The 27,257-nt window shown below is 29.9% G+C and overlaps 1 protein-coding gene across 2 annotated transcripts; it reads right to left on the reverse strand.

Annotated features, from left to right (window-relative positions):
* LOC103580908 (protein neuralized) lies at positions 1 to 26,237 on the reverse strand. 2 transcript variants are annotated; one of them, XM_008562836.3, is made up of 4 exons: positions 11,481 to 12,049; positions 4,335 to 4,501; positions 3,258 to 3,835; positions 1 to 2,775 (listed from the first exon to the last, which is right to left on the reverse strand). In XM_008562836.3, the coding sequence occupies exons 1-4, from the start codon at positions 11,827 to 11,829 to the stop codon at positions 1,572 to 1,574; spliced, it is 2,298 nt and encodes a 765-aa protein (XP_008561058.1). In that variant the 5' UTR covers positions 11,830 to 12,049; the 3' UTR covers positions 1 to 1,571. The 2 variants fall into 2 exon arrangements, with proteins under 2 accessions (XP_008561058.1, XP_008561059.1); XM_008562837.2 differs by lacking the exon at positions 11,481 to 12,049 and adding an exon at positions 25,801 to 26,237 and having other exon boundaries at positions 3 to 2,775.
* Between the last annotated feature and the right edge of the window lie 1,020 nt (positions 26,238 to 27,257).

Consider the following 27,257-nt stretch of genomic DNA (forward strand, 5'->3'; position numbering starts at 1 on the left):
AGTTGTTTATTTATTAATTATTTAATTACTAATATATTACAAAAAATTATAAACTAAGCGCACAATTAATTTTGCAATTAAAAATTAATAATTAATAATTAATAGTTTAATTTTTTTTTAAATTATAATGCATAGGACGGGTTACAAGCAAAATTATTTAATAAAAAATAAATTTTTTTAATTATTAATCATTAATTATTAATTATTAATTATCATATAATATATATATATATATTTTTAATTTTGTATCTGATATATATATAAAATTTTTAATTAATCCGAAATATAAAAGCCAAATTTTTAAAATAAATTTTTGAAAAATTTTATCAAGGCTTTGAAATTTTTTTTTATAAATTTTTAATTTGCTGGACTAGAGATTTCACTACATGCTCATTTATTGTTTATTGCGTGCTTATGATTTAAAAAAAATTTTTATAAATAAACGCGACATTATTATTTAGTATGATTATTAACTAATTATTTATTATTTATCTATTATTAATATTATTATGTTTCGTATTATTTTTTTTAGTCATAAAATTCGTGCGTTTTGTCATAAATGTTATGAAGCAGTTGTATGATTTTTTTAAAATTCAAGGCACCAAATTTTTAATGAAAAAAAAATTTAATTGATAATTTTTTCCCATAATTTTTGATTACAAAAAGAATTATAGAAAAAAAATTATTTTCTTAATTACTATTGTAAGTTACGGAAAATGTCTTTGGTATGTCTTTATTATCAGAAAGAAAAGAAATTAATTAATGCCATCAAACGTAGTCGCGTGTAAAATAAAACCTTAAAAATAAAAAGTAATAAGAGTACGAATACAAAAAAAATTAAAGAAAAAAAAAAGTTAAATATTTTGGCATAAATCGTTGTCACTATCTATATCGCTTTACTTAATGTACATAATCGTTTATTCTTAGTCTCTTTAACAATTAAATTTTATTATTTTGTTCATTTCCCGCCAGTTCAGAGCCTTAGACTCAGTCTCTCACATTCTCTCTCGCGATTTAAATGAAAAATACTAGAGAAAATCGCGTTGATATGCGAAATTTTTTAAATTTTTTCTTTTTGATTTGTTTTTTTAATACGCATTTGATTTTGTAAATATTTATGGTCTTAGAAATTATTTTTGTATCCACAATAATTACTGCGCATCATCATTTTAAGAGTACGAGTACATAAAATCTACTGCGCATTCATATTTATAGTCTGCGCATATTAAATATCTACTGCGCATCTATAAATATGGTCTGCGCACATCAAATATGTACTGCGCATCTATAAATAGACACTGCGCATATAAATTATGTAGTGCGCATCTTAAAGACCTACTGCGCATCAAAATAAAGTGGCGGTAAAATTTAAAAAATCGCAATGACAGTATATGAGCTGGAGGAAGCACACAATTGACTCAAAAAAAATTTGTTTTAAATTTACCCGGGAAAATTACAAACGTATCACGCCAGCGCGACCCATAATACTAGCAAGCATCCAATCATTCCAATCACATAAAAAACAAAATACAATTAGTCTATTTATTTTCGTTAAAATAAGAACTAATAGTTCAAGATCGGTAGATCCTGATAACGTCTCTAATGGGGGCTCTACAAAGTGGACATTGTCCACCGCCTTTACCTCTCCACTGCTGTATCGCGCAGGGATAGCACATACACATATGCCCGCACATATAGAGAACACTGTCGATGTTACGCTCGTAGCAAATGGAACACTCGCTGGGTTGACCGGGAGTCGGCTGCAACTTTTCGCTCCATTGTTGAAGATGGCTGTTGCCTTGATGGCCAGTTCCTTGGAGGGTAAGAGTTGCGTCTACAGTTTGATAAGTTACTGGATCGACGTACGTTGATGACCCAGTGCTGCTCATAGTACCAGTAAGAACTGGTGGTGACTGACGAGGTGTTGAAGCAGCCACTGGAGCTGCTGCGGCAGAAGCTGGTCCAGCTGGACTGGGTCCTTGACCAGAACCACTGGGATAAAATCCTGGTGAGCGGGTAGTGGTGCCGTAAATTGGTGGTGAAGCTGGTGGATAATTTTGCTGAGGTGGTAAATTAACAACCAGAACTGTACCACCACCAACAGTTGGTTTAAATTGAACCATGTCTGTGAATCTGGTCAATTCTGTACCATGTCCTTGATGTGTTGGGTGCTGATTAGCAGGATGTTGGTTTGTTGGATGTGTGGTAGCTGGATGTTGATTTGCTGGATGATTTGGCGCTGGAGTTACCGAAGTCGGGGCAGTTACAGCTGGACTAGGAGCTACAGGATTTGATTGACGTTGACGTGGTGGTGAAGATGGACGACTTGCTAACATTCTTACACGCTGGGTGCTGCCATAGACATCAACAAATGCCCAGAGTTGTAGACTCTGATCAACGTGCATCACGATATTTGGTGGACCGCCATTTTTCGACATTTGAACTTCGCCGTAGTGAGTAACAGTGAAGGCGATTTCATCGCCTGGTTGTGGTGACGAGGCAACGTCCTTTGAAACGACCCAGTATTCCGGACGATCTAACAGGAGGTCGCTGTCATCAGGAAGATCTTCGGCGGTCAATCTTGCTGGGTCACATGAGGTCAATCCTAAGGCTAATGCTCCAACGTACATCGGTTCCGTGGAGAGTATTTGTACGACTAGACGCTCGCCCAGTATCAATGGACGATTTGTAAAAGCATAACCGTGACAGAACTCTGTATCATTGCGTGTTGCTACGCATTGCTGATTACTGAAACGGATGTTCCGGCCACGTACTCTGTAAGATAACATTTTTTAAATTATTTTGTTGTTTTAGACTTTTAATTACGAGTGGGAAGGATGTGGGTGATTACGTTGTAAAAAATTCAATTTGTGATAACTTCCTCGAAAATGATGATACGGAAATAAAAAATGTGTTTTTCAAAGCTCAGTGCTTCTACTTTTTAAAACCCATGAAATGAATCATTATTTTTACGGTAAATTTTTTAAATTAAACTTTAAAGTCATCGGTGAATAATTTAGGATGAAATTTAATGAAAAGACGTTCAAAGCTTGCGTATTATCGACTGGCGAAGCAAAAAAGTCGATTTTTGATTCAAGTTATCATAGATTGGTAACAAAAAGTCAAATCAAGACTTTGTGAGAAAAATGTGGAAATTCTTAAAAAAGGACTACAGTAGAATCCTTGAGCTTTGGTATGAATTTTATTTGGATTCGGGTAAGAAAATTTAAGCAAAAGATTTGTAAAAAGATACTTACGGGTGGAACGGAAGTGGTGCAAACAGAACACCTGATGGTTGAAATCTGAGTCCAGGGAGGTCTACATCCGGTTCGGTGGCATGATGTAGACACATATTTTGCATGGACGGTACAATTATTTTCTCAACAATATCGCGGCCCGCATTGCTGGCATCATCCATGGCCGTGTGACGACTCGGTTGTGCGTTGTCTTCATTGCTGTGTTCAACTCCACGTCTTATGTTATTGAAATGTTGCCGATTTGGATCCAAGAATTCAATGGCAGTGCTGTTACCATAGACGTCAATTACAGCCCAAAGTGGTCCACGTGTCTCGACCCCGCTAAAAAATACGCCTTTTTCCTCGCCATTCACGCCAAAGTGAACATCACCAGCAGCTGTTACGTAATAGAATAGAACGGTGTCACGTCCAGCGAACCGTTCAGCCAGTGCCTTCGCCCAATAGCCAGGTTTATTCGTCAAATCCGGGCAGGCATAACGTGGTAATCCATTTCTTAAGTGAATCGGATCGTTGCTTGTGAAACCGAATCGTATTACGCCACTCCAGTTGTTTGACATCTCCAAGAATTTAACGCATACCTTTTGGTAACAAAACAAAAGCTACATTAGTTTTCTCCAAGAGAATTCAAATTTAAACAGGAAATTAACTTCCCATTAGTAGAGGAGTCAGGGTCAATATTATTCCGATGCCCGTTTACGAAATTTGAATATTTAAAATCGTGTAAAGTTTCTACGAGTTTGTTTTCAACTTAAACCGGAAGACTCTAACTGGCATAATTTATAAAGAAAGTATACCGGAAGTGCTTAAATAAAAACCTCAATTTCCAAATATGTTGACTGAATTATCATAAAACAATAAACCAGTATAAAACTATATAATTTAGATTCCTTTTAACCCAAACTAATAATTTATGGTCGCTTGGAAATAACTAGCTACCTTATTAAGTCACGACTGTTGAATCAATATAATTTAGGCAAATGTCCTTTTCAGGTATGGGTCAAACCCACGAATATTTAAATAAAAACTATAAATTCTGAGGAATAAAGATGGTAGGTGGATAAAATAAAACCAGCTTACCTTTTCACCAACGCGAACTGGACGTGCACTGAATGTTATTCCTTTGCAAAAACTCTCATGGCGTCTGGCAATAGTAGCACTATTACATAAACTTATATTATCACCGTGCACCTGATGAAATGTCAAGGGAGGCAAATTGTTTGTACCGGCACTTGAGGATCTCGGTGCTAAAACAATCAATAACATTTTTCATTAGTATACTTCCGAATTCCCATGGATCCTTGTAGGGCTGCACGGATTTCGATATGGAGGTATCAGCTGGCGGGGAACTATTACTGTTGTAATCTACTATTCAATACTATTATATAAGTGGTTCAATAAACATTTATGAGTTTTATGGAAAATTTTTTTAAAATTTGGGTCTAGAGGACCCCTATAGTAAGCACCATAGCTCACAGCCATACATACATGACCATAGGATAGCTAACCTATTGAAGACAACCGTCGAAATTTTAACCCCGGAATAAGTATCTGCCGAATAACAAACTCTAGTTCATCTCTGTCATGAAGAAATCGGCCATGAGAAATACTTTCCCATGGATTTGATTAGGACTCCATACTTTTCTCAATTGATTTTTTTAGGCAGTACACTTTGATTGATAAATCTGATCCTGAGAATCAGATTTCAGTTATTGTGTTAATATATCGATTTACCCAGGAATCAAGCATGGAAGATTAAGGCATTAAAAACAGACAACGTAATATCATCGTCCGGTTCTTTTGGTGTACAACCGGAAACCGCATTCTCCGTGACGGAAGTATAAAGACAGTACATAACGGAATAGCTTTTTTTCTTCAACAAAAAAAAATTGACTTAACGATACGCTCTCCTTACAATAATAACACTTTCAACGGATGTTACACGAATATAACAAACAATAGGCTGATAAAAACGTTTACGCCTTTAATACGATCTGTGAATTACTCAGTATGTATTTTTTTCGTAACATTTATCAGCAAGCAAAAACCGACAATTTTCACATCAAACAACGCCTTTTTTAAGGTGTCTTTAAATTCAATACTTCAACTTTTAAATATTTGTAAAAAAATAAAGAAACCATCTCAGCTTCGGTTCTGCAACGGTACGCTCAAAACTTTCCCACGGTCATGATAGAAGAATTGCAATAACTCAAAAAGTATCTTTCACTTATTTAATAATTCAACAAAGAAACGACAACTAGCTCACACTATAAGACAACCAATCAGCCAATACAATTTATATGTAATTAAATATTCACGGGAATCGAGTTATTAGCATACTTGCAATGACCATAATTAAAAAAGTGTTATTTGTAACTCGTCACAGATGATTGCTCATCCGATTAGTGGAATGTTATCAGTTTTCAATCATGACTATTTGGTCCATGACCAATAGAATGACTAATGTAAAATTTTTCTTTGTTGAAATGAATGAGATTGAAGAAGGGAAAAAAGGTTGTTTATTTGAAGTTCACTGGTCCATAGATGTAATCGACCTCATCTTAGGCCAGCAACCCAACATTCTCTTTTTCTTTATTCTCTGTATTCGCTGGTTTACAGCCTCTAGTCCATTGCATCGCATGCTACTTTGAGTAATCATAGTACAGCCTTATCATCTCGTGGGAAAACTAGCAGTGTTTTAATAAAATAGCATGAAAAATTCATCAAAACAGTTCCGTTTGTTGGATTCAATTAAGCTAAGATATAAAATGATCGAATTTTGTAAAATATATGTCTTTATATTTATTGTTATTATTTATGTAATTAAATAAAAAATCTGTCGTATAAAAATGTCTAACGAGTGAATCATGTTATGGCACTTTCCCACGCCCGCAGCGTTGATCTTTGCTCATAGTTCCTTCTCTACAACATTATAACCTAGAAGTTAAGCCGCTCCTTAAGCCATCTCTACTATTATATAGAATAGGATATTTTAGTTCCCTTCCAACGAGTTAGTTCCTTCTCTTTCTCACTTGGCTAACCAACTAAACTCCCCCCAGAAAGACTCGATGCTTATGCAACACCCAATGACCTAGCTCTCTACCGGAGTGTCGGTAAAGTAGACAGCGGCCTTTACCAGCAAAACAAACAAAGAAATTTATTAAGTTATAACTTGAAGACTAACACATGAATAGATAGGGCCACGCTATCCCCAAGTTGTTTTATCTGTTTAAAGTGGATTTAAAAAAAAAACAACCGACATGTGTAGAGAACTACGTGGGTGTATTGGCCAATCCTATTAATAAGAAAGACTTAAGGGGTTTTCTAATGTGATAAAAGTTTATAAGCGGACTAGTTACGGGACATCTGTCGTCTCGTATAAGCAGGGGGTCTGTTTAAAAAAAACACACTGTTAAGTATGGATTACTTTAGTAAGTCAGTTTGTAAATAAACTTGACGCGACTTTCAAGTGTTAACGCTTGATTTTATTCCGTAAGATATTAAATGTAACAAAGAAATCAAATAATTGGCGGTTAAATTCAAATGGACTCACCATTTAGACGCATTAGCGCGACACGTCTAGCTCGACCAACTGTCAAAGGTCTCCGTGTTCTTGAGTATGACAGTGACATTTTGATAAACTAACACTTCACTTTATTACGAAATGATAACTTGGGACTGGGATTAGAACTGGGCCTAGATCTAGGTCTATGTCTAGGTCTAGGTTTAGGACCGGCCCGATGTGGATCTAGGTTCAGATCTGGGCTTGATGAGTTTTTTATTGATGGAAAAAGCGATGAATCAGTAGGAAATTGATTTAAAAAGGTTGTTCTCGTTGGACGCCAGTATAACGACTGGCGTTGCTGAACGAAATGAGAAAAGAAACCTCACGCTGATGCCGGTGGCAGCTGCAGCTTACCATGCACGCTATCCCATGGCTACGGGGCTTGGCAACATACAACAGAAGCGTATGCTTACCACCGCCCTGCTCAATGTTATATCCTACCAAGCCCCCTAATGCTATGTCTTATCCTGTAGCGTGTGTATTGCTGTTGTTGTTGCTGTAGTGGTAGTTATAGTCATAGTCGTAGTTGAGTGTATAGGTACTCTGTTATTGTATACCAATACCAGAATACCAGGAGCATTATCCTGGTCAATATCTTGGCCCCGTATCTTTTATGAAATAGTCTATTCTGGGGTCACGTATTGAAATTTCGATTTTGGGCATAATGTGAATAGATTTTCGAACGGTTCTCATAGATTTTTTCTTTGTTACATAGAAATCTATTTTCGGATTATATTTGCATGAATGCTATAATTTAATTTTTTTTTTTTTTTTTTTTTTAATTTCAAAATTCTTGTTTTTTTATCTTTCCCAAAATATCAGTGGTTGTTTTTGGACTTTCCATATAAGACAAAATTCGAATTTCTATAAAAAATTCATACTTCAATTTTTTTCTAAAAATTCGTATTTTAGCGACTTTAAAACTCAAACAAAGCAAATTACAAATTTATATTTTCTACATTTTGAATACTAAAATTTTTACATCTTTTTTTAAAGACGATTATTAAATAACCATCCCACCATAACTATAAAATTTTTAAGTATCGCAAATTTTCTCATGAATTATAAATTTATAGTGTGAAAATTTTCAAATAATATATCAAGGATCACTTAAATAGCTACGAACATAAAGAAAAAAAAACTTCAAATGGGAAAACGAACAGCTGTCCTTACATGCGGTTAGGGTGCCAGTCTCCCTTCTCTACAACTCCCTAATGTAACAACGGAACTGAAAAAAGGGGATGATGTTCATACTCATTCACACATTTGCATCCACATCTCTGTATCTCCATCTATCCACACACATACACACACATGCTTACACACACTTGGAACATAACTATGGTAAAAACGACCCTTCTTGAAGAAGGCAACGGTCGTACACCACCTGGTCCTTCTCAAAACCAACTTCAAAGCAATACATCTCACAAAAGCTTACTTCCCAAATTTAATTCCATCCGTTTTAAAACTTCCTCAATCATCAAATTTTAAATTAAAAAAGTTAACAATACAAATCTGTCTTGTCAACTTCCACGAATTAAATCATTGTTCATAATTCATTATTTCATAAACAACAAAACTTTATATAAACATCAGCTATTTCTTATCATCCAATTAAACTTATCATCAACTTTGCTCGACAATAGCTATTTGACAAATACACCATACAATATAAATTATTCGTGGGTGCAAAATAAGTGCTTACGTCCTACTCATTTGTACATACATTGACCTCAACTCGTCTTTAAGTAATTGAATCATCTTGTCATTCATTCATTCATCCATTTATTTATTTATTTCTTTTTTTTTTACTTCGCTAATGAAACTCAACAAGACACGAATGCCTATATAATATCGCTATCCATAAATTGTACGTGGGCATGTTAAATTATCATTGTTATTTATCTTGTTGACTAAATTTCACTTGTAATATGACCGCTTCCGGTAAGACTTGAGGTCAGACTTAGAAATAAGTGTCAAAAGTTCATATTTAATTATATATTAATATAAATTTATTTTTTGTGTAATGACTATTTAAGAAAAAAAAAGTATATATATGTCTATGTATATATAGATATATTATATATATATATTTTTTTCATGTAAAAGAGGAAGTTTTTAGTGCTCTATTTCCTCGATAGGCTTCACATTTTTTCTTGTCTCTTGACGCTATTTTAAAATGCCCTCGACGCTATATATTTTTATATGTATATATATATGTGGGTATATATAGGTGTTGCACCGCTTTTATACTAGACTCTCAACGGAATTCTGTTATGTAGGTAACACAAGAGTATGCGCTTCAAAAAGCTCAACTTTTTTTTATCATCCCGAGTATGAAAAAAAATTTATATAATAATAATAAAAGGGTTAGATATTGTCTTTTTTAATACAATAGCTCTTAAGTTTATTCGAGAGTGATAATTAACATAAAAAATGAAGGAAAATTTTTTTTTTATTGAATATTCATTATGTACAGAGAAAAATGAGACACTGGGGCAAAATGAGACATTCTAGGGATGAAGAAATTTTTTTTTTGTTTTAAAATTCTTGAAGTTATGGTTTGAAGAAAAACGGGGCAAATTGATCAGTTCAAAAATTTTTGAGCTCACCGATTTGACCCACTTTTTTTTTAAAAAAACTGTAATTAAGAATTTGTAGACAGAAAAAATTTGGTCACAATTTTCCCCGGGTTTCTTTGAATTTTTTTATGGAAGACAATTGAGATAAAAGTGAAATTTTTTGAATAATTCTTACAAATTGATAATTTTGGTAAATATGTAAAGATGAAAAAAAAATTAGTAAATGTTTGCTGAGTGTTTGTTTTTGTTTATACTGATATATTGTATATATATGACTCAACGGTGTTTCACAGCTGATAGGGATAGTAAGCGTTATAGAATACCGCGGGATAAAACCGGTTTATGAAACGGCGCCTGTGGGAACAAAGACGGGTTATTCGCGGGCGCTTGTGACGTCATGTGTAAGATAGTGGATTCGAAGTTTCTTATTCACGTTTTACTTCATTTATCCATTAACGATTGTTAATTCTTCAAATTAATGAGAGACTCAATAAATCGATTCTTATGAGAAAAAAATTTTCCAGTAATGGTTAAAGATCCCTATTAAAAATACTTGTAACGTGAGAAAAATTTATTAGAACGACAATTTTTTTTTTAAAATTTGTCCCCATCATATAGATATGCTATGCCTATTAATTTCATTGCCTATTAAATTTATTTTTGCCTACAATGCGTCAAGGAACATTGAATAAGCAGCTTTTGTGGCCTATTAATGCAATAATTGCCAACAAATATCGATTTGCCTAAAATTAATGGGGTTTTATTATTTAAAAAATTACCTATTGAAATTACCAACTCATAAAAATTTTCCCATGAATTTTGTGAGGAATGGGGGGGGGGGGGGGGGGGTTAAAGTAGACCTTAATGATAAAAATTAGTAAATAATTATTGCCCATCATGTCCAAAATTGCCCATTATAAAAAATGCCTATCAAAATTTTTCTTGGCCTATAAGAATTTGAAGGAATGCCTATTGGTCTAAATACAAACTATTTATTGCCTATTAAAATGCCGGAAAAATTTCATACTAGAAGTATTGCCTTTCAAAATTTTTGCCTATAGGAATTAGAAGGAATGCCTATTAATTCAAATTATAGGAAAATCATTGTCTATTAAAGTGTAAAAATTGCCTATTATTTTTTGTTTATAATAATTGAAAACTTGACTATTGATTTAAATCCGAAATAATTGCCTATTAAAATTTTAAAAAAATGCCTATGAAAGAAAAATTTAAACTCATTTAAAAATTTTCCCCTTCAGCGAAAAATTTATAACTCTTGAAAACTATAAAGTTTTGTACATCTGTCGATTTTCCTATAATGCACCTTAGACGCAACTGTTATTGTTGCCCAATACAAAGTCCCATCAAAAGAAAACCGATGACAAAGAAACTAAAAGAGCGAGAAAGTAAAAAAGAAGGCAATATAAAACAGAATCTCAAACAACTGCTACTTTTTCCGCACAGCTCCCTCGATATTAAATATCCTCAGGGAAGTCAGTAACTTTTTTTTTCCTTTTCATCTCCATCTCCCGCAATCTATATATGTTTTTTACATTTACAACAAATGCTTTAGGGAATATAATCAAGAGGTGACTCTCAAGCGATTTACACCCAGTATCATCAAAATTTATGCTAGTCATGTTGCCTAGTGTAGTGTACTGTACATATATATACATATATATTGGGGATGAAAAGTGTATGTAGTTGAGTGTACGAGGACACAAGAGAACAAATGACGAAGATAGTTATAGAGAATGAGAAAGAGATAGTAAATACGATCAATATCGTTAACGCGTCCTATTCAATATTCTAAAAAAACTTTTTTTTAATTGCCTAAAATTTTTTTAATAGGCATTAAATTTTAATAGGCAAAAATATATCATTAAAAAATATTAAACAAATTTATTGATGGGCCAATTTTTGACTGACGTAAAAATTAATAGGCAAAATAATTAATAGGCACAAAAATAATGCAAGGGTATAATGACCTTTAAATAAAAAATTTTAATGGACAGATCAATTAATAGGCATCAAAAAATTTAATAGGCAAAAAATTTAATTAAAAAAAATGTTTCTTACCTAATCCCATTTTCTTTTTAAGTTTTTTAAGCACTTTCATTTTGCTTTTTAATGGAGCTAAGATATTATCCGTTGAAGTTTTCGTAGGACTATTAGGAATAACTGTTGGTATATCTGGTTCTTGATTAAATTGTTCTTGATGATTATTACTGTTATTAATATTGTTATTATTATTATTATTATTATTACAACAAGTACTTTTACGTGTGCTACGTCTATGTTTATTTTGTACTTGTATAACAACGCTCGGTCCAACGTTAGTTGATATACGAGTACTGCTGCAACAGTGACAGGGATGGCTTTTAACGCCGGTACCTTTGACCGCGCACTCTCCGCCTACCACCCCCATGAAATCGTTTAAATATATATTATTTATAAATATTCAAAAAAATCACGCAATCAAACACAAATCTGCTTGATTGTTTTATAATAATAGTAATTATTTAATTAATAAAACACTTTATTTATCTTGACAGATTTAAACAAACACTTAACTGTTGGTTTAAATTTAAAAAAGTGCGCACGTGCGCGAATTTACTTGGGAAAACGACTTGAGCGCCGATGTTGACGCTCGGGAGTCTACTGTGCGACTGAGAGTTTCCAGTTCGTGCAGCTAAAGATCTTGGCAGTGAGCGCGCGCCACTGACCAATCAGAAGCGAGCTCCCCACTACGTGGCAATTAGACTTGGGGAATATGCGCACGCGTGTTAAGTACACAGTGAATGTAAAAGATGGTATTGAGGAGCCCTGTTGTAGTTGGGTGTAGGTTGTAACGAAGCTAAACTAGTATAGAGGCTGCATATATAAAGAGAAAAGGTGGATATTGGGGTTGAGTGAACTAAAAAGGTAGTAAGGGGGATATATAAATTTTTATACCGGCACCTGGTGGACAGCTGGCTTTACCTGGAGACTGATTGTGCACCGGGCTTTGCCTGCTGCACATTGGGGCTGCAACTTCTTATTCTTTTTCGATCTCTCTCTCCCTCTTTTGCTCTTGATCGCTACGCAGGAACTATTTTAGCTCGATCTTTGATTCAACTTTATAGTTTTGGACCTAGACTTTTAGATTTGTATTTCACGTCTGTTAAACAGTTGTTCGTTATTTTTTTTTTTAAACAGGATATGGATAAGGAGTAAGATGAGAATTTTTGTTTAGTTATTTTTTACTATTTTTGGAGTATTAACTTTTGAATGGAGATAACTTGTTAAGGATTGAGAATATGGAAAAATTTATAAAATTCATTTATGAAGAAAATTTAATTCTCTACAAGTTTGTTCCTATGAAGTTTTTACGTATCTTTTATAGTTGAGCTGGAATTTTAATTTCGAATTCTGAATTTCTAAAAGGAGTAAAAAAATTTGCATCAAAACTTTTTTTATTTTTGACTTGAATTTGAGGCTAAACTATGAGATGAAAGACAAAAATGGATCAGTACAAATTTTTAGGAAATTTAATTCTCTACAAGTTTGTTTCTATGAAATTTTTGCGTATCTTTTATAGTTGAGCTGGAATTTTAATTTCGAATACTGAATTTCTAAAAGGAGTAAAAAGATTTGCATCAAAACTTTTTTTATTTTTGACTTGAATCTGAGGCTAAACTATGAGATGAAAGACAAAAATGGATCAGTACAAATTTTTAGGAAATTTAATTCTCTACAAGTTTGTTTCTATGAAATTTTTGCGTATCTTTTATAGTTGAGCTGAAATTTTAATTTCAAATTCTGAATTTTTAAAAGGAGTAAAAAAATTTGCATCAAAACTTTTTTTATTTTTGACTTGAATTTGAGGCTAAACTATGAGATGAAGGACAAAAATGGTCGAGTACAAATTTGTAGGAAATTTAATTATCTACAAATTTGCTTCTATAAAATTTTTGCGTATTTTCGATAGTTTCACTAGAATTTTAACATTACCTACAAAATCCATTAAACCATTGAAAATTTTTTCGGAAAAAATTTTCTGAGCTTCAAATAAAATTCTGATTAAATTATTAGAGTTACAGAGAAAATGGTCTCATTAATTTTTGTAGAGAATAAACTTATCTACAAAAAAGGCTTGAGTGACTTTTCTCATAAGTCCGATAGTTTATGAGCAATTTAGATGAAAAGTAGGGCATACAAAATGACTATAATTTTTGATTAGAAAAAAGTATCGTGTACTAAATGTAGGCGTATGAAGTTGAGTTAAAACTCAAGTTGAAGTGTGTAGTTAGAGGTAAATTTTGTTACGTGCAACGGTATGGATACGGCTGGTGGGAAATATGCTCGTGGTACCGTGCAATAATAGTATATGGAACTTAGTTACTTAGTTAGTTATGTACATTATGGTGTACACGCACTTCCTTCCCTTTGTATGGCTACGCATCTTTCTTGCGTAACAAGATTATCTTTATAATTTTTTTTTATTTTTACTAACATACACACACACACTCACGTGCGCATGTATACATATATATAAAATTTTAGATAATAAATAAATATTCATATATATTTTATAATACGACACATTAGAGTTCGAAATTCGAGTGAAATTCGTAATTTTTTAAATTTCTCCAGAAATTTAAAATTAAATACTACTCTGAATTAATTACACATGAAAGATTGTTAAATTAACTTCAATTAAAAGTAATCTTCAACCACAAGTTCTAGAAATGTAATTACATTAATTGAATAAGATTATTAATTCAATTACATTTGTAGCAAAAAGAAGCCGTCATGTAGAAAAATAATTAAAAATACAATTTCTTGGAAAAAATATAAGGGTTCCGTAAAAAAAAAAATCTGATGTTTAATATTGTGTGTGATTTAGTATGTATATATTTATATATCATCAGATCGAAAATGTATACATAGATATTGCATATATGGTGATAAGTAGTATGAATGAGTGAAAAGTGATTGTATAAAAAATTTGACCTTGTGAATAATTATCAACAATCCAAGATATTAATTCCCTTTTTTAATATATATGGAGAATGTATATGTATATATTCTTAAACTTAAGGAAACGGAGACATGGTTCGCTTAGTTTCCTGCGCAACAAAACTGATGTAGATATCTATGTACTTTATATGGATTCATATATATATATATATATATATATATATATATTCAAACTATATAAAAGTAATTATCATAAATGCATTTTTTTATGCGTATTCATTTTACCCCACATCAAAATAATAAAAAAAAAATTTTTTTTCCTCAAGAAAATATTTATTTAATAAAAGAAATGAATTTCTACATATATATATATATGTGGTTGTGTGTGTAGAATAAATATGAGTAGAAATGTTGAAGGAGTAACGGAAGTAAGACGGATGGCAGGAAGTTGAAGAGACTGGCGCGTGCTTCATATATATATATATATATATATATATATATATATATATATATATATATATATATATATATATGTATATATATATATATATATATATATATGGCTTCGAAAATAATTGTAAGAAAGATTTTTGTGGTTGTGGTAGTAATATTAGAAGTAAACTAAATGGCTTCTTAAAATAATATCTATATAAATATATACATATATGTATATATATTGTGCTGTTAACGAAATTATGCAATTATTGAAATTGCAAAAAAAAAATATGTTACATGTATCACAATTGTACAAATTTAAATGTAAATACTTGACTATTTACGATTCTTTTGTTATTAAACTAGAGATAAAAAAGAGTTATGATAATAATGATGATGATATTAATAATAATAATAGTAAATATAAATACACGGGTAGTTGTCTTTATTTTAATACCGCAATTGTTGAAAGTATATATGGCGAATGACATAATTATGAGATAGAGTATAAATGCAGTTATGTACATAATAAGATAGTAAAGAGACTGTAAAAAAATAATAATGTGCGAGTACCAAGATATGTTAACTTCATAATGAATCATAAAAATGTTTACCGTAAAGTGATTTAAGCGGCTCTTTAATTTACATACAGCTTTTGTGGATATTTTATTTTTTTTTTTTTCGTTTGTTTATTTAAATTTGTAAATTATGGTAATTTTTACATTGCAATATTTATTTTAATATTAGCGTTAAAAAGTTGTAAATAATAATAATGGCAATAATATTTTTTAAAAAATTATCGAATTTAAGTTATCAATTTTTATTATTTCGATACATCGATTACTTCAAATCGATTTATTAATTCAAACTTATAATACATTAATCGATTTAAATTTCGACTTCAATGTATCGATTTTTCAATTACGAGTAATTGATTATTTTATTTAGACATCGATTAATTAATCAATCGAAATATCAATTTTTTCAATCGAGAAATCGATCTTAAATCAAGACATCGATTTTTTAATCGAGACATTAATTAATACGAGGCATTAATTTATAATTGAGGGTATGAATTAATAAATCGATTCATCGATTTATAACTCGAAGTATTGATTTTCAAATCGGGACACCAATAATTTTATCAAGACCGATTGATTATTCATCGACTTATTAATCAAGCTATCGATTAATAACTCAAAACATCGATTCATCGATTCGTTTATCGGAATATCGATTTTTTAATCGAGACATCGATTAATTTTACGGGCATGAATTTATAACAAGCTATGCATTAATTAATCGATTCATCGATTTATAAATCGAAGTATCGATTTTCGAATCGAGACATCGATTTATTGATTAAGACACCAATAAATTTATTGAGACTGATTAATTATTTGGGACATCGAATGATTAATTAAGCTATCGATTAATAAATCGAGACATTGATCTATCGATTAATAGATCGGGACATTGATCTATCGATTAATAAATCGAGATATTGATCTATCAATTCATTAATCGAGAAATCTATCCAATAATCATGAAATCGAAATATTAATTGAGATATCGATTAATTATCCAGTGAATTAATTTATTAATCTATTTATGATTTCGTGATCTATTAAGAAAGATCGATTTTAAATTTGATAAAATCGATTAAAATGTAAATTACTTCAGTTAATCGATTAATTGACTTTCCGATTCAAAATTTAAAATATCAAATATTACAAAATATTGATTTGAAATTCATAATATCAGTTCACGACCTTCGAGATCTCGATTCTCATACTTATAAAAAATCGAAAGTAATAACTTATTTATAACGAACTATTATTAGATATTATCAAATTTTTTTTACTGGTAAACAAATTGTTTACGTATTATTTTATATATATTTTAACATAACATTATCTATATATATATATATTTTATTATTCAACCTTGGATTTACTCCATAACCATAACTTGGGTCATCTGTAAATTTACTACTACGTAACACATGCTAACGGCTATAGTACTACTGCCTGTTACCTGCTGAGGAACTTTAAATCTTTTACGGCAGGTAAAAAAAAAAACCTGAGAAAAATCTTAGGTTCTGTTCTTCTGTAAAGTTCATCTGTTCGCCAGACTTTTCGGCTCTTTTCGACTGTTCAATTTAAAACCATGGACACACAATATAATATAACCTGAGCGTTTTTACACGTGGATAAAAAAAAAAAATAAAAGATCTTAAGAAAAATATATAAAAAAATATATGAAAAGAAAACGATCTACCTGAAAAGCTGGTGGCTTTGTCACACGTCAGGTTTATTTGAGAAAATCTGCTTGCGTAATTTTATAAGTTGAAAAATCAATATAACTGTTTTTCAAAATTTTTTTCGTTATTTTAAATTTTTTAAACTTATAGTTTATAAACTTTTTTAATTTAAAAATATTATAAATTACAATCGATGATTGAAGATACGATTTTTTTTTGCGGATCGATTATATTGAAGACTTTATATGGTCGTAAAGGCTGCTGTGCTAATATATATGTGCATATATATGTATATATGTATATATGTATATACGTATATATATATATACATACATACATATATATATATATATATATATATATATATATATATATATATATATATATATATATATATATATATATATATATATATATATATATGTGTAGTATAAATGGAGGGATGTGTGGATATGAAAGACGGCAAAATGTAAGGCAGGTGCCGACGTACGCGTGCCACGGGCCAATAGTGAACGTTTATATTCAGTCTCCTTGTGAATAAAACTCCTCTTAAAATATATATATATATATGAATATACATGGAATTCATATGGATGAATTTTTACAGCTTGCGCTCAAGAATTTTTACTTGTAATTATTATTTTTTTTTTTTATTTAATCTTTAAACTGTTATTATTTGTTTGGAAAATTTTAAACAAAATATATAATTGTTGACATATATTATGAAAAATCGATATATCGAAGTTTATTAATCGACTGCATGAATTTTGATCAATTAATTGTAGTGTTAATTTGAAGCACTGAAATTTAATAATCAGTATATCGAAGTTTCATAATCGATATATCGAAGTTTAGTAATCGATATATCGAAGTTTAGTAATCTTTGGATCGAAATTTTACAATCGATTTATCACATCTATTACTTGATTTTTTTTTAAGTATTAATCGATTTATTGAAAATTAATTCGATGTATCGAAACTCAAACATTGAGATATATTGAAACTCCGAAATCGATGGATCGAACCTAAATAACGGATTTATCAAAATTAACTAATCAATGTTTTGAACTATATTTTTCGATTTATTAGAATTAATTATGTTAATCGAGATATCGAAGTTCAGCAATCGATGTATCGATGTCTAACTCTCGATATGATCTAGTATAAATCGACTAATTGAAATTTAATAATCGATTTCAAAGTCGATGATTTGATTATTAAATCGATTTATCGATTTAAAAATCGATAAATCGGATTAATAATCAATAAATCGATCACAAGATCGATATATTATCAATTAATTAACTAATTTTTTTTTTTCGTATTTGGCATTTGAACAGTTTTTTAAAAATTACTAAATTATTATAATTTCAATTTCAAAAAAGACTGTTGGTAGTCAATAATTAAATATTCAGTGAGGATAATTTTTTAAGGACACGTGCCTTCTTTCATTGATACAGAAGATGGCAAAGAGAGAGAGGAAAATAATACAAAAGAAGATAAAATAAAAAATTGGAAGGACAGTGTCATGAATAATAACATATATTGCACAAAGTATAGGATCAGGTTATAATTTTTGGGTGCGCACATATATATATGTATGTATCGAGTGGTAGTGTCTTGTATGTCGTATGTTGTTTCTGTATCTTTTTGACGATGGTCACTTGGTAACTTGGCAGCAGCTGTTACCGCTACACGTTTTTTACATATTTTATAATATATATCCACGGTCATCGATCAGTGAGTGGAAAAGAGAAAGGAAGAAAGTAACAAGGACCGCAACAGTGAATAAACAATGAGATGAACAAAATAAAAAGAAAAAAGTTTACAGATAAATAATTTTGTTGTGGTCAATATCAATTTTGTATTATTGCCAGTCATCGGTTTTGGCTCAATGGCCAAATGTCTTAAATTTTTCTATTGTTGAACTTTCGATTATATTTTATCATATTTTTATTGTTGCTTCCGTGATCTAGTTCAATGATTATGATTACCGAAGAATTGAAACAGTAGAAAGTTTATAATCAATTTTTTACATTCGTCTATTGTTGAATGAAATTTTTTTATTGTATTTCCTGTGCGAAAAATTAGAATCCATGAAATAGAGAAAATTTTTTGCTGATTAAAAATAAATTTTTAGATAGTTTGGAAAAAAAAATTTATTTTCAAATAATTTACGAAATTGCGACATTCAAACTTTTTTTTGTTTTCTTTGCGAATGGAAACTTACATACATACATTGTTTTATGTAGAAGAACGTCTTATATAAGAAGTTAATAAAATTTTGTTATGGAAATTTCAAAAAATTCAAATTTCTCTTTTCGCAATCTGAAACAAAAATCTACACAATTTCCAAAAAAAATTCTCTAATAATTTTTCAAAAACATATTATATAACAAACATTGAATATTTTCACTGGTTCAAAAAAACTGAAAGTTCCAAAAAAAATTTCTATAGCAAAAATAAATATTTAAAAAAAAAAAAATACTTATAGAACCTTGAAAAAATCAAAATTATAATCCCCAAGCTGCAATTACTTGAAAAAATTTTTTTTCCAAGTAACACATGTGCAAAAACATGTTATACCATTTGGATTTAAGCGTAACACGTTTTTCAATTTATGAATTGTAAATTATTATTTGTGAAAAAAAGGAAGAAACGTGTATACTTTAAAATTTAGAAGTACCTAAGTATAAGTACCTACCAGCATTAAAAATTTAAACAGTCCAAAACATGTGTTACCCAGGTGAGAACAAACAATTGAAAAAAATATGTATTTCTTTTAAAATTCTCGACACATGGTCATCTTATGTTGGCAAATATGTTTAGAGTATATATATATATATATAGACATAGTTATTTTGAAACCCCTAGTTGAGCCTCAATAAATAATAGCCAAGACATAAGATGGAGTTCTTTACCCTTTTCTTTAAGTAGGCAGTGGCAAGAAAACAATTCAAGTAATAAAAATGACAGAAAAACAATAATAACACTAAGAATAAGAATTTTGAAAAATAGAAAAAGTCTTGATATGCGCACCCTTAAATGTCCGCTCAAAATCCAGGTGCATGAAGTGGAAGAAAGGGAACTGAACCTTTTATATTTAAAGAAAAAAAAAAGTTTTTAAGGCAGCAGACATGACTATAGTGGTGTAAGTCTGGTCTGGGACTTAATGTATTTTTGAAGCAGATATACGCCTTCTATTGCCGATTTTTTTTGGACAATCCATAGTAGATCCATGCCGATGCGATGCGATATTACGATGCAATGGCTTCAATGGATCCCCATTGATTTCAAAAACTCACAGCTGCACGATGTTCGAATAACATCAGTCGACTTTACAAGTCATACTCGTTTATTTTTACATCCTTTACAAATTTTATTGTATATATTTTTCTTCTAATAGCCTTTATAAGCAAATATTAAACATGCGCTTATTAATTATTTTTGTTTTTTAGAGATAAATCGAAATTGGCGCCCAATATGGTCGTTTATTGAGGGCTATCATGTTATTTAGGGGGTTCATTTGTGAGTTACTGTGTTTGGGGTACGTAGGAATGATAGGAAGGGTGAGATGAATCGTAAAAAAAAAATTTTTTTTAATTTTGCTATCCATTTTTGAGTAGAAATTCAAAAATAAAAATTGGGCGCCTGTTCGATCTTAACTAAAACCGGCATATTTCTGAATATTGGGTTTCGATTTACTTCAAATTTTTAGGGAACATACTTCTAACAATTCTACTTATGAATCTTAGCATAAAACTTATTATCACAAGTGAAAAAAAAGTTTTTCGACAAAAGTTGTGATTTTGTTAACTATGACATTTTTTTAAAAATAGTGATGATTTTAAAACTGATAAGTAAATTCCCGGGTCAAAAATAAAACTTCATTCAGGCTCGCTTCACCTTATTTTCCTTTGAAGTTATTGATTTGCCGACGATTTTCCAATAAGATTTCGACTTTTTCGACTTAAATATTTATTAACTTTTAAAGCTTCTCTTATTTCATTTTGAACTTATTCGTATTTTTTGATCTTAGTTTGAACTTATTCGTCTTTACTTCAAGCACGACAGTCATTCACGTTGTTTTTGATTCGCTGAACCATGTCAAAAGCAAGCAGTATTTTTTAGTGTTAAATGTTTTTCGCGTTTCACTCTAGTTGCGACTTCTTCAAAAATTTCGACTTGATTTTGGCTTGTTCGCCTCCAATCGTAACTAAGTAAGCCAGTTAAGTCTAAATCAAGGCGAAAACCCAATGTTTTTCATATTTCCGTAGAAAAAGTCGAGTTTATCTTGAGAAAAACGGCTCAAAATTTCGACTCGCTAAACCAAGTCTAAATCAAGCTTCATTTGTGACTCAGGTTGGGTCAAAATTTAAGTGAAGAGTACTTCAAAGTACATATGTAGAAACAGAGTAGCTATCGCAGAAAATTATAAAAAAATTGCATAAGGCTCAAAAAAAAAGTTTATAATTTGATGTGAGATAATGTCTTAACTAAGTCATAATATAAAATACTATCTTTAAAATATTAGGCGCTATAATTCGGGTAATAAATAATTTTTGATGAAGTTGGTCATAATTTGCGACTAAATAAAAAAAGGCAAGTAAAAAAAAAAATGATGAAATAATAATGAAGTAAAAAAGACTAAAAACTATAAGAGGCTTTTTTATGTACAGCTTACGCTATACAATTATCCCCTCTTGGGTTATAATATCCGAAAGAAGATCGAGGGGTAGGCAAACAGCCTGCCACGCGCCACAGTCTTTCCTTCTTTTCTTAACATATCTCACTCGTTTCTCATTTCTTTCTCGTTATAATTCTCTATCTCGGTCTTACAATATTCTTCTACATTGGTTCCATCTTGCAGCGTGGCAGCCACCCGAGTTGTTGTTGTGCGAGCCGGCGACCAACAAAACATCTGTTGGGGACTTTGCTTGGGATATAAAGTTCCCTTACCAACCATTCCAATTCCCTTTTGCTTGCTGCTTATTTCTGCCTTCATATATACACTAATACATACATACGTACTTACTGTCTACGTCTACAGACTGCACTCAACATTCTTACACTTTTACATTATACATTGGGATCACGTGCGATATTTAAAGAGATCGCTGAGTGCTGCATGGTAACAGCGTACTTGCTTTTACACTGAAATTTTTACATGAAATAATATCATTTTTATACTTTTTTTCTTGACAAAATTACAGTTTTTGCGATTTCAATTCTCCTTAAAAGGTCAAATATTTTCTGCCAAAAATATTTGGAAAAAAAAATCACTATGATATCTTAGTAGATGATCTGATTCTCCGTTAAATGAGTACCCACAACAATATATTTCAATAAGTACTTCATAATTAGTTAAAATGGTTAACTAATTAATTGTCCATTAATGTCGCATTTTGAACGCGCTTCTAAAATAAATCAATGTAAATATAAATATGGATAAAAAGAGCATCTATAAATTCCAAAAAAATTGATTTTTCAAAAAAAAAAAAAAAAAAAAAAAAAAAAAAAAAAGTAATTTTTTGATTTTTTTGGATTCCATATTCTTGTGACGCAAATATATCGATGTGGGTACTCAAATTAGCGGAAATTATCTCAAAAACTCGACCCTACCAATAATTATTAATAAAAATTAAATTTTTTTAAAATTGACTATCAGTATTAATTATTTGAAAAAATAATAATAATAATATAATATGTGCAAATGAATTAAAAAAATAAAATAAGCTTGTCCATTAAGATGAGAAGAATTAAAAGAGGCATCTGCGTACTTGAAAAGCAGGTGGCAAGTCATCAGTTATACATTTTTTTTTACACCTTTTGCAATTTTTTTATCCATTTTTGTCGTTATTATTATAAATAATAATTCTTGTACTGTCTTACATTACATGACATGAACGAAAAAAATATAGACTGTCATATTTCAAATAAAAGTAGGCATTGAATTCTGTTTTATTGAAAATTATACAATTGCGATGTATACCATATGACTAGTACATCTTGAGAATATTATTAGATATAGTTGTGCTGACAATAGACAATAATGTCGAGACAAAAGTAAATGTAATGTAATATAAAGAGAATATAGTACAAGAAATAGTTTTTAGTCGGCTTACTGCCGAGAACCTTTTCCAATTGACGTCATCGCGTTGGCTAATGGCTAATTCTTCAGTGATTGTTTTTTTTTTTCTATGTACAAATTAAGAATACTAAAGTTTCGTAACACAACAGTTTTTTTTTATATCTTTGTTTGTATTTAGACTAAACAATTATCTAATTATAATTAATATTTTTAATTATCTAATTTGGTAACCGCTAAAACTTACAATATTAGTTATTTTTTGTGGCACGCTTTGAAGTTGACGAGATTTATTTTTTTTTTTTTTGTTAGAGAGTTAAAGTTGTCAATATGACCCTAATTAATTTAATTAGTCTTAATTCAAGTTAATTACAGAGGATTTTATCTTGAAATTTTACGAATTTCGTGAACTGGCTTTGAGTGATTAAGGTGACAATTCTAAATAAATTAACCTAATTTCGGAGAAAGCTCCCAGTGATTTTTGGAATAAAAATAAGTCAGATTTTTTCGAATATTTTGATCGTTCTGCCGGATGAGCGAGCATGTATCTAAAGATCGGAACGTTTATCACGGAATGAAAATAAAAAAAACAAAATGAAAAGTAAAAAATCTACTGGATCTAATCTGAAATGTTTCGCACAGCTGCTAGTATGTCAACTGATAATTTCAGCCGCCCCTAGTCACTTTTAGGCAGTCAAATTAAATGAATTTTTTAAATTTTCGTTGCGCAAAAAACGCTCCGATCTTATGTACCTAAAGAAAATTTTAAAAAAGTATGTAATTCGACTGCTTAAGGGGTAGTTCCCAAGATTGGGAGTGGCCCAAGATTTTCGACTAACATATCAGCATTTAAATGTAAAACATTTTAGAAATCTTGTCATCCAGTATATTCTTTACTTTCCAATTTTTTTTTGTTGCGCGAATGATGTTTTGATTTTCAGGTACATCTATTTTCCATATTTTTAAACTAAGAATTAAATTGTTTAGTACCTTAAGAAAATTGACATCACTTTCCTTCAATTTGACGAAAAATCGTAGCGAACTATGAGATATTCTAACTTTTGACTACAAATGAGTACAATATGAATACAAATTATAAAACTACGTCCGGTTTTTGAAGACAAGTTGATAGAAAAGAAAGTGTTGCGGGAAAGAAGTTAAATAACAAAAATAATTTTCAGTTCAACAGAAAATTCTGGGAACGTTGACGGTAACTAATTGTACTAACTCTTTGCAGTCGACTTGTCTTCAATGCCGGTTGTACCTTTCTGTCAAGATAACTATTAGGGTAAAAACAATATGAAAATTCAGTATACTTAAGCTTTTTTCGGGGATATCCGAGGATGGAATGGATTTGTTGATTTTCATTGTTACTTTCTCTGCATGAAACCAAAAATTCTGTGAGGATTTCAGTGGGGGCCGAGTGATAGAAGTATTTTTTCCGACTATAATAAAGAGTTCTCGAGTAAGAGTATTCGTTAGCCTGGTGGAAATTTTTCGGACTTCTGTCTTAAAAACTCAGTTCTAGAGTTCTAAAGACTTTTTCAGAGTTCCAAAGACTTTTTAAGACAGAAGTCCGAAAAATTTCCACCAGGGTTTTTATTAGGGTAAGGCTGGTTATGGGAATGTTCCGTAGGTCGGATGGACCTGGTGATTTTTTTATACTCTCTCTGAATGGATTCGAAAATTCTATAAAATTTTAGCCGGAGCCACTTTTTTTTGATTTTGTAAAAAACCCGACCTCTCTCTCACACTCAGAAAAATAAACAGGACTATCTTCGTTGCACTCGTAGAGTGAATGATAATTTTAAAACAATTTTTCTCGGAGACAAATTAAAATTTTTGAAAATACGAAATTTTTAGCTCACTGTTAACCTAAAACCCCAAAAAATTTCTTTTACTTTGTTATGTGAATTTATTTGTCTACAAGTTTTGTTTGAAAGTTTATATTTGTGAAAGTCTATTTTTGGGGTTTTTTTTAAATTTTTTTCTCATTAACCTTTAAAGTGATAACCAAAATTTGCATCAATTTTCGAGAAATATTTCCTATTATAAAGTTTTAATTGAATATAAGTAACTTTTTTTAAATATTGAAAGTATGACAGATTAACAAAGAAAAAGCTCTAAACACCATCTGATAATTCAAATCCGACATTAGATGGCGCCCATTGCTATTGCGTCAGTGCGGCAAAACATGCGGTATATCAGCTGTTCATCTTTAAAAAATTATCAACCAACTCAGCCGGTAAATAACCTTCAAAATCCTTAAATCCTTTATTTTAATCTTTTCCATTCTTTCTTTCTTTTCTTACTTACATTTTACTCAATTGTTTTTTTTTTGCATTTTATTTCGTTAACCCGAAATTCCATTCTTCTCAATCATGCCAACTTTACCTGTTTCTTTTTTCACAAATATTTCACTTTCACAATTAAAATTACAAATTCTACACAAAAAATTATTTTTCATAAAAAGAATTTATTAAAAAAAAAAATTTTTAAATTAACACCAGAGTGTTAAATATTTTTTTTCGCACGCAAACTGTTAAATTAATTATCATACATTTAAAAAATATATTTATGTCTAAACAATTTAAATAAATAACCTCTAAAATATATAAATTTATGATTTTTAAATTAAAAAAAAAACTTACCATTATGACCGGTATTACTTGAAGACTGACCCATGATAAAAAAAAAAAAAACTTTTTCCAAATTTATAAAATTTTCAGAAAAAAAATTTTCTTTAACCCGAGGTAGTTTTCTGTTATTTATTTATTTATATATTTAACAACACTTGGCCATTTATTTTTATTGACTATTGAATATATTTTTATTTATTTATAAAAAAAAAAAAATATAATCACTATTATATCTATTATTAATTATAAAAATCACTCCACGTTACTATTTATTGTTTGTTTGTTTGTTTATTAAATGATATTATATATTATATAAATATTGTATTTTTTAAAATTTTATTATAATATTGTCTGAAGTAAAAAATATAATAACAATAATATATAATAACAGTTATGTAAAAAAAAAACAAAAACAAAATTACATTGTCGATTGACCGGAGTCCTGCGACAACGGAAAAATATGGACGGTCTTTATAAATATATGTCAGATATATGTATATATAAATATATATATTTATTTTACTATAGTTTATACATCTGTTTATATACACATGTATGTATTACATGCATGACATAAACATGTGATGTACAAAGATGTGTTTCTGAAAATATTTGCGCATGCGCGAAATTAACGCGCGAATTTTTCAAAAACAGGAAAACATTTAGCTGTAAAATAAGGATTTATTTTTATTGGATTTTTTCGGGAATACATAAATAGAATTTTTATCAAAATTTTTTTGCAAATATGATATTTATAGTATCAAATATATATAAAATGTTTATCATATTTATTTAAAAAGTTATGACTATTTTTTGGTATTTTTATATTTTTAGATTAAAATATCGGCTGAACGGTTAAAGATAAGATAAAAATAATAGAATAATTTTTCGTAGAAAATAAAATTTTCTACAAATAAGGTATCTTATATTTTTGCGGTAAAATTATTAGTTGAGACACTAGAAGTATTTAAAGTTTGCATATTTTATTAGTTACGATTGTAGCCTTATTTATCAGCATCATTCAAAATCATAAATATGGTTTGAAAATCAAATATACACCAAAAATGCATAAGACCAATTTTGTAGAAAATTTAATTGTCTAAAAAGAAGGTATCAGTCATATTTAATATAAATCCACTAGTTACGATGCTAGAGCTATAAAAAATTAAATTATTATTTTATTTATTGTCAATAATTTTTATTTTGTATTAATTTTTTTTTTTATTATAATTCAGATCACGTTTTTTCTAATTACTGATTAATCAATTATAATTATTAATCATTAAATTAACATAAATTTTTTTTATCTTGATATCAAAGTGTAGATATTAAATATAGAACGTATATATAAATATATGTCCACACCCTTACCTGCCTTTATATGCATATATATGTATATATTTATAACAAACGATTACTATGGTAACAATTGATCACAACAAAGTAAATAAAATTTCCATTATACTAAA

The sequence above is a fragment of the Microplitis demolitor genome, chromosome 4 (genome assembly GCF_026212275.2).
Source record: "Microplitis demolitor isolate Queensland-Clemson2020A chromosome 4, iyMicDemo2.1a, whole genome shotgun sequence".
NCBI classification, from domain to species: Eukaryota; Metazoa; Arthropoda; class Insecta; order Hymenoptera; family Braconidae; genus Microplitis; species Microplitis demolitor.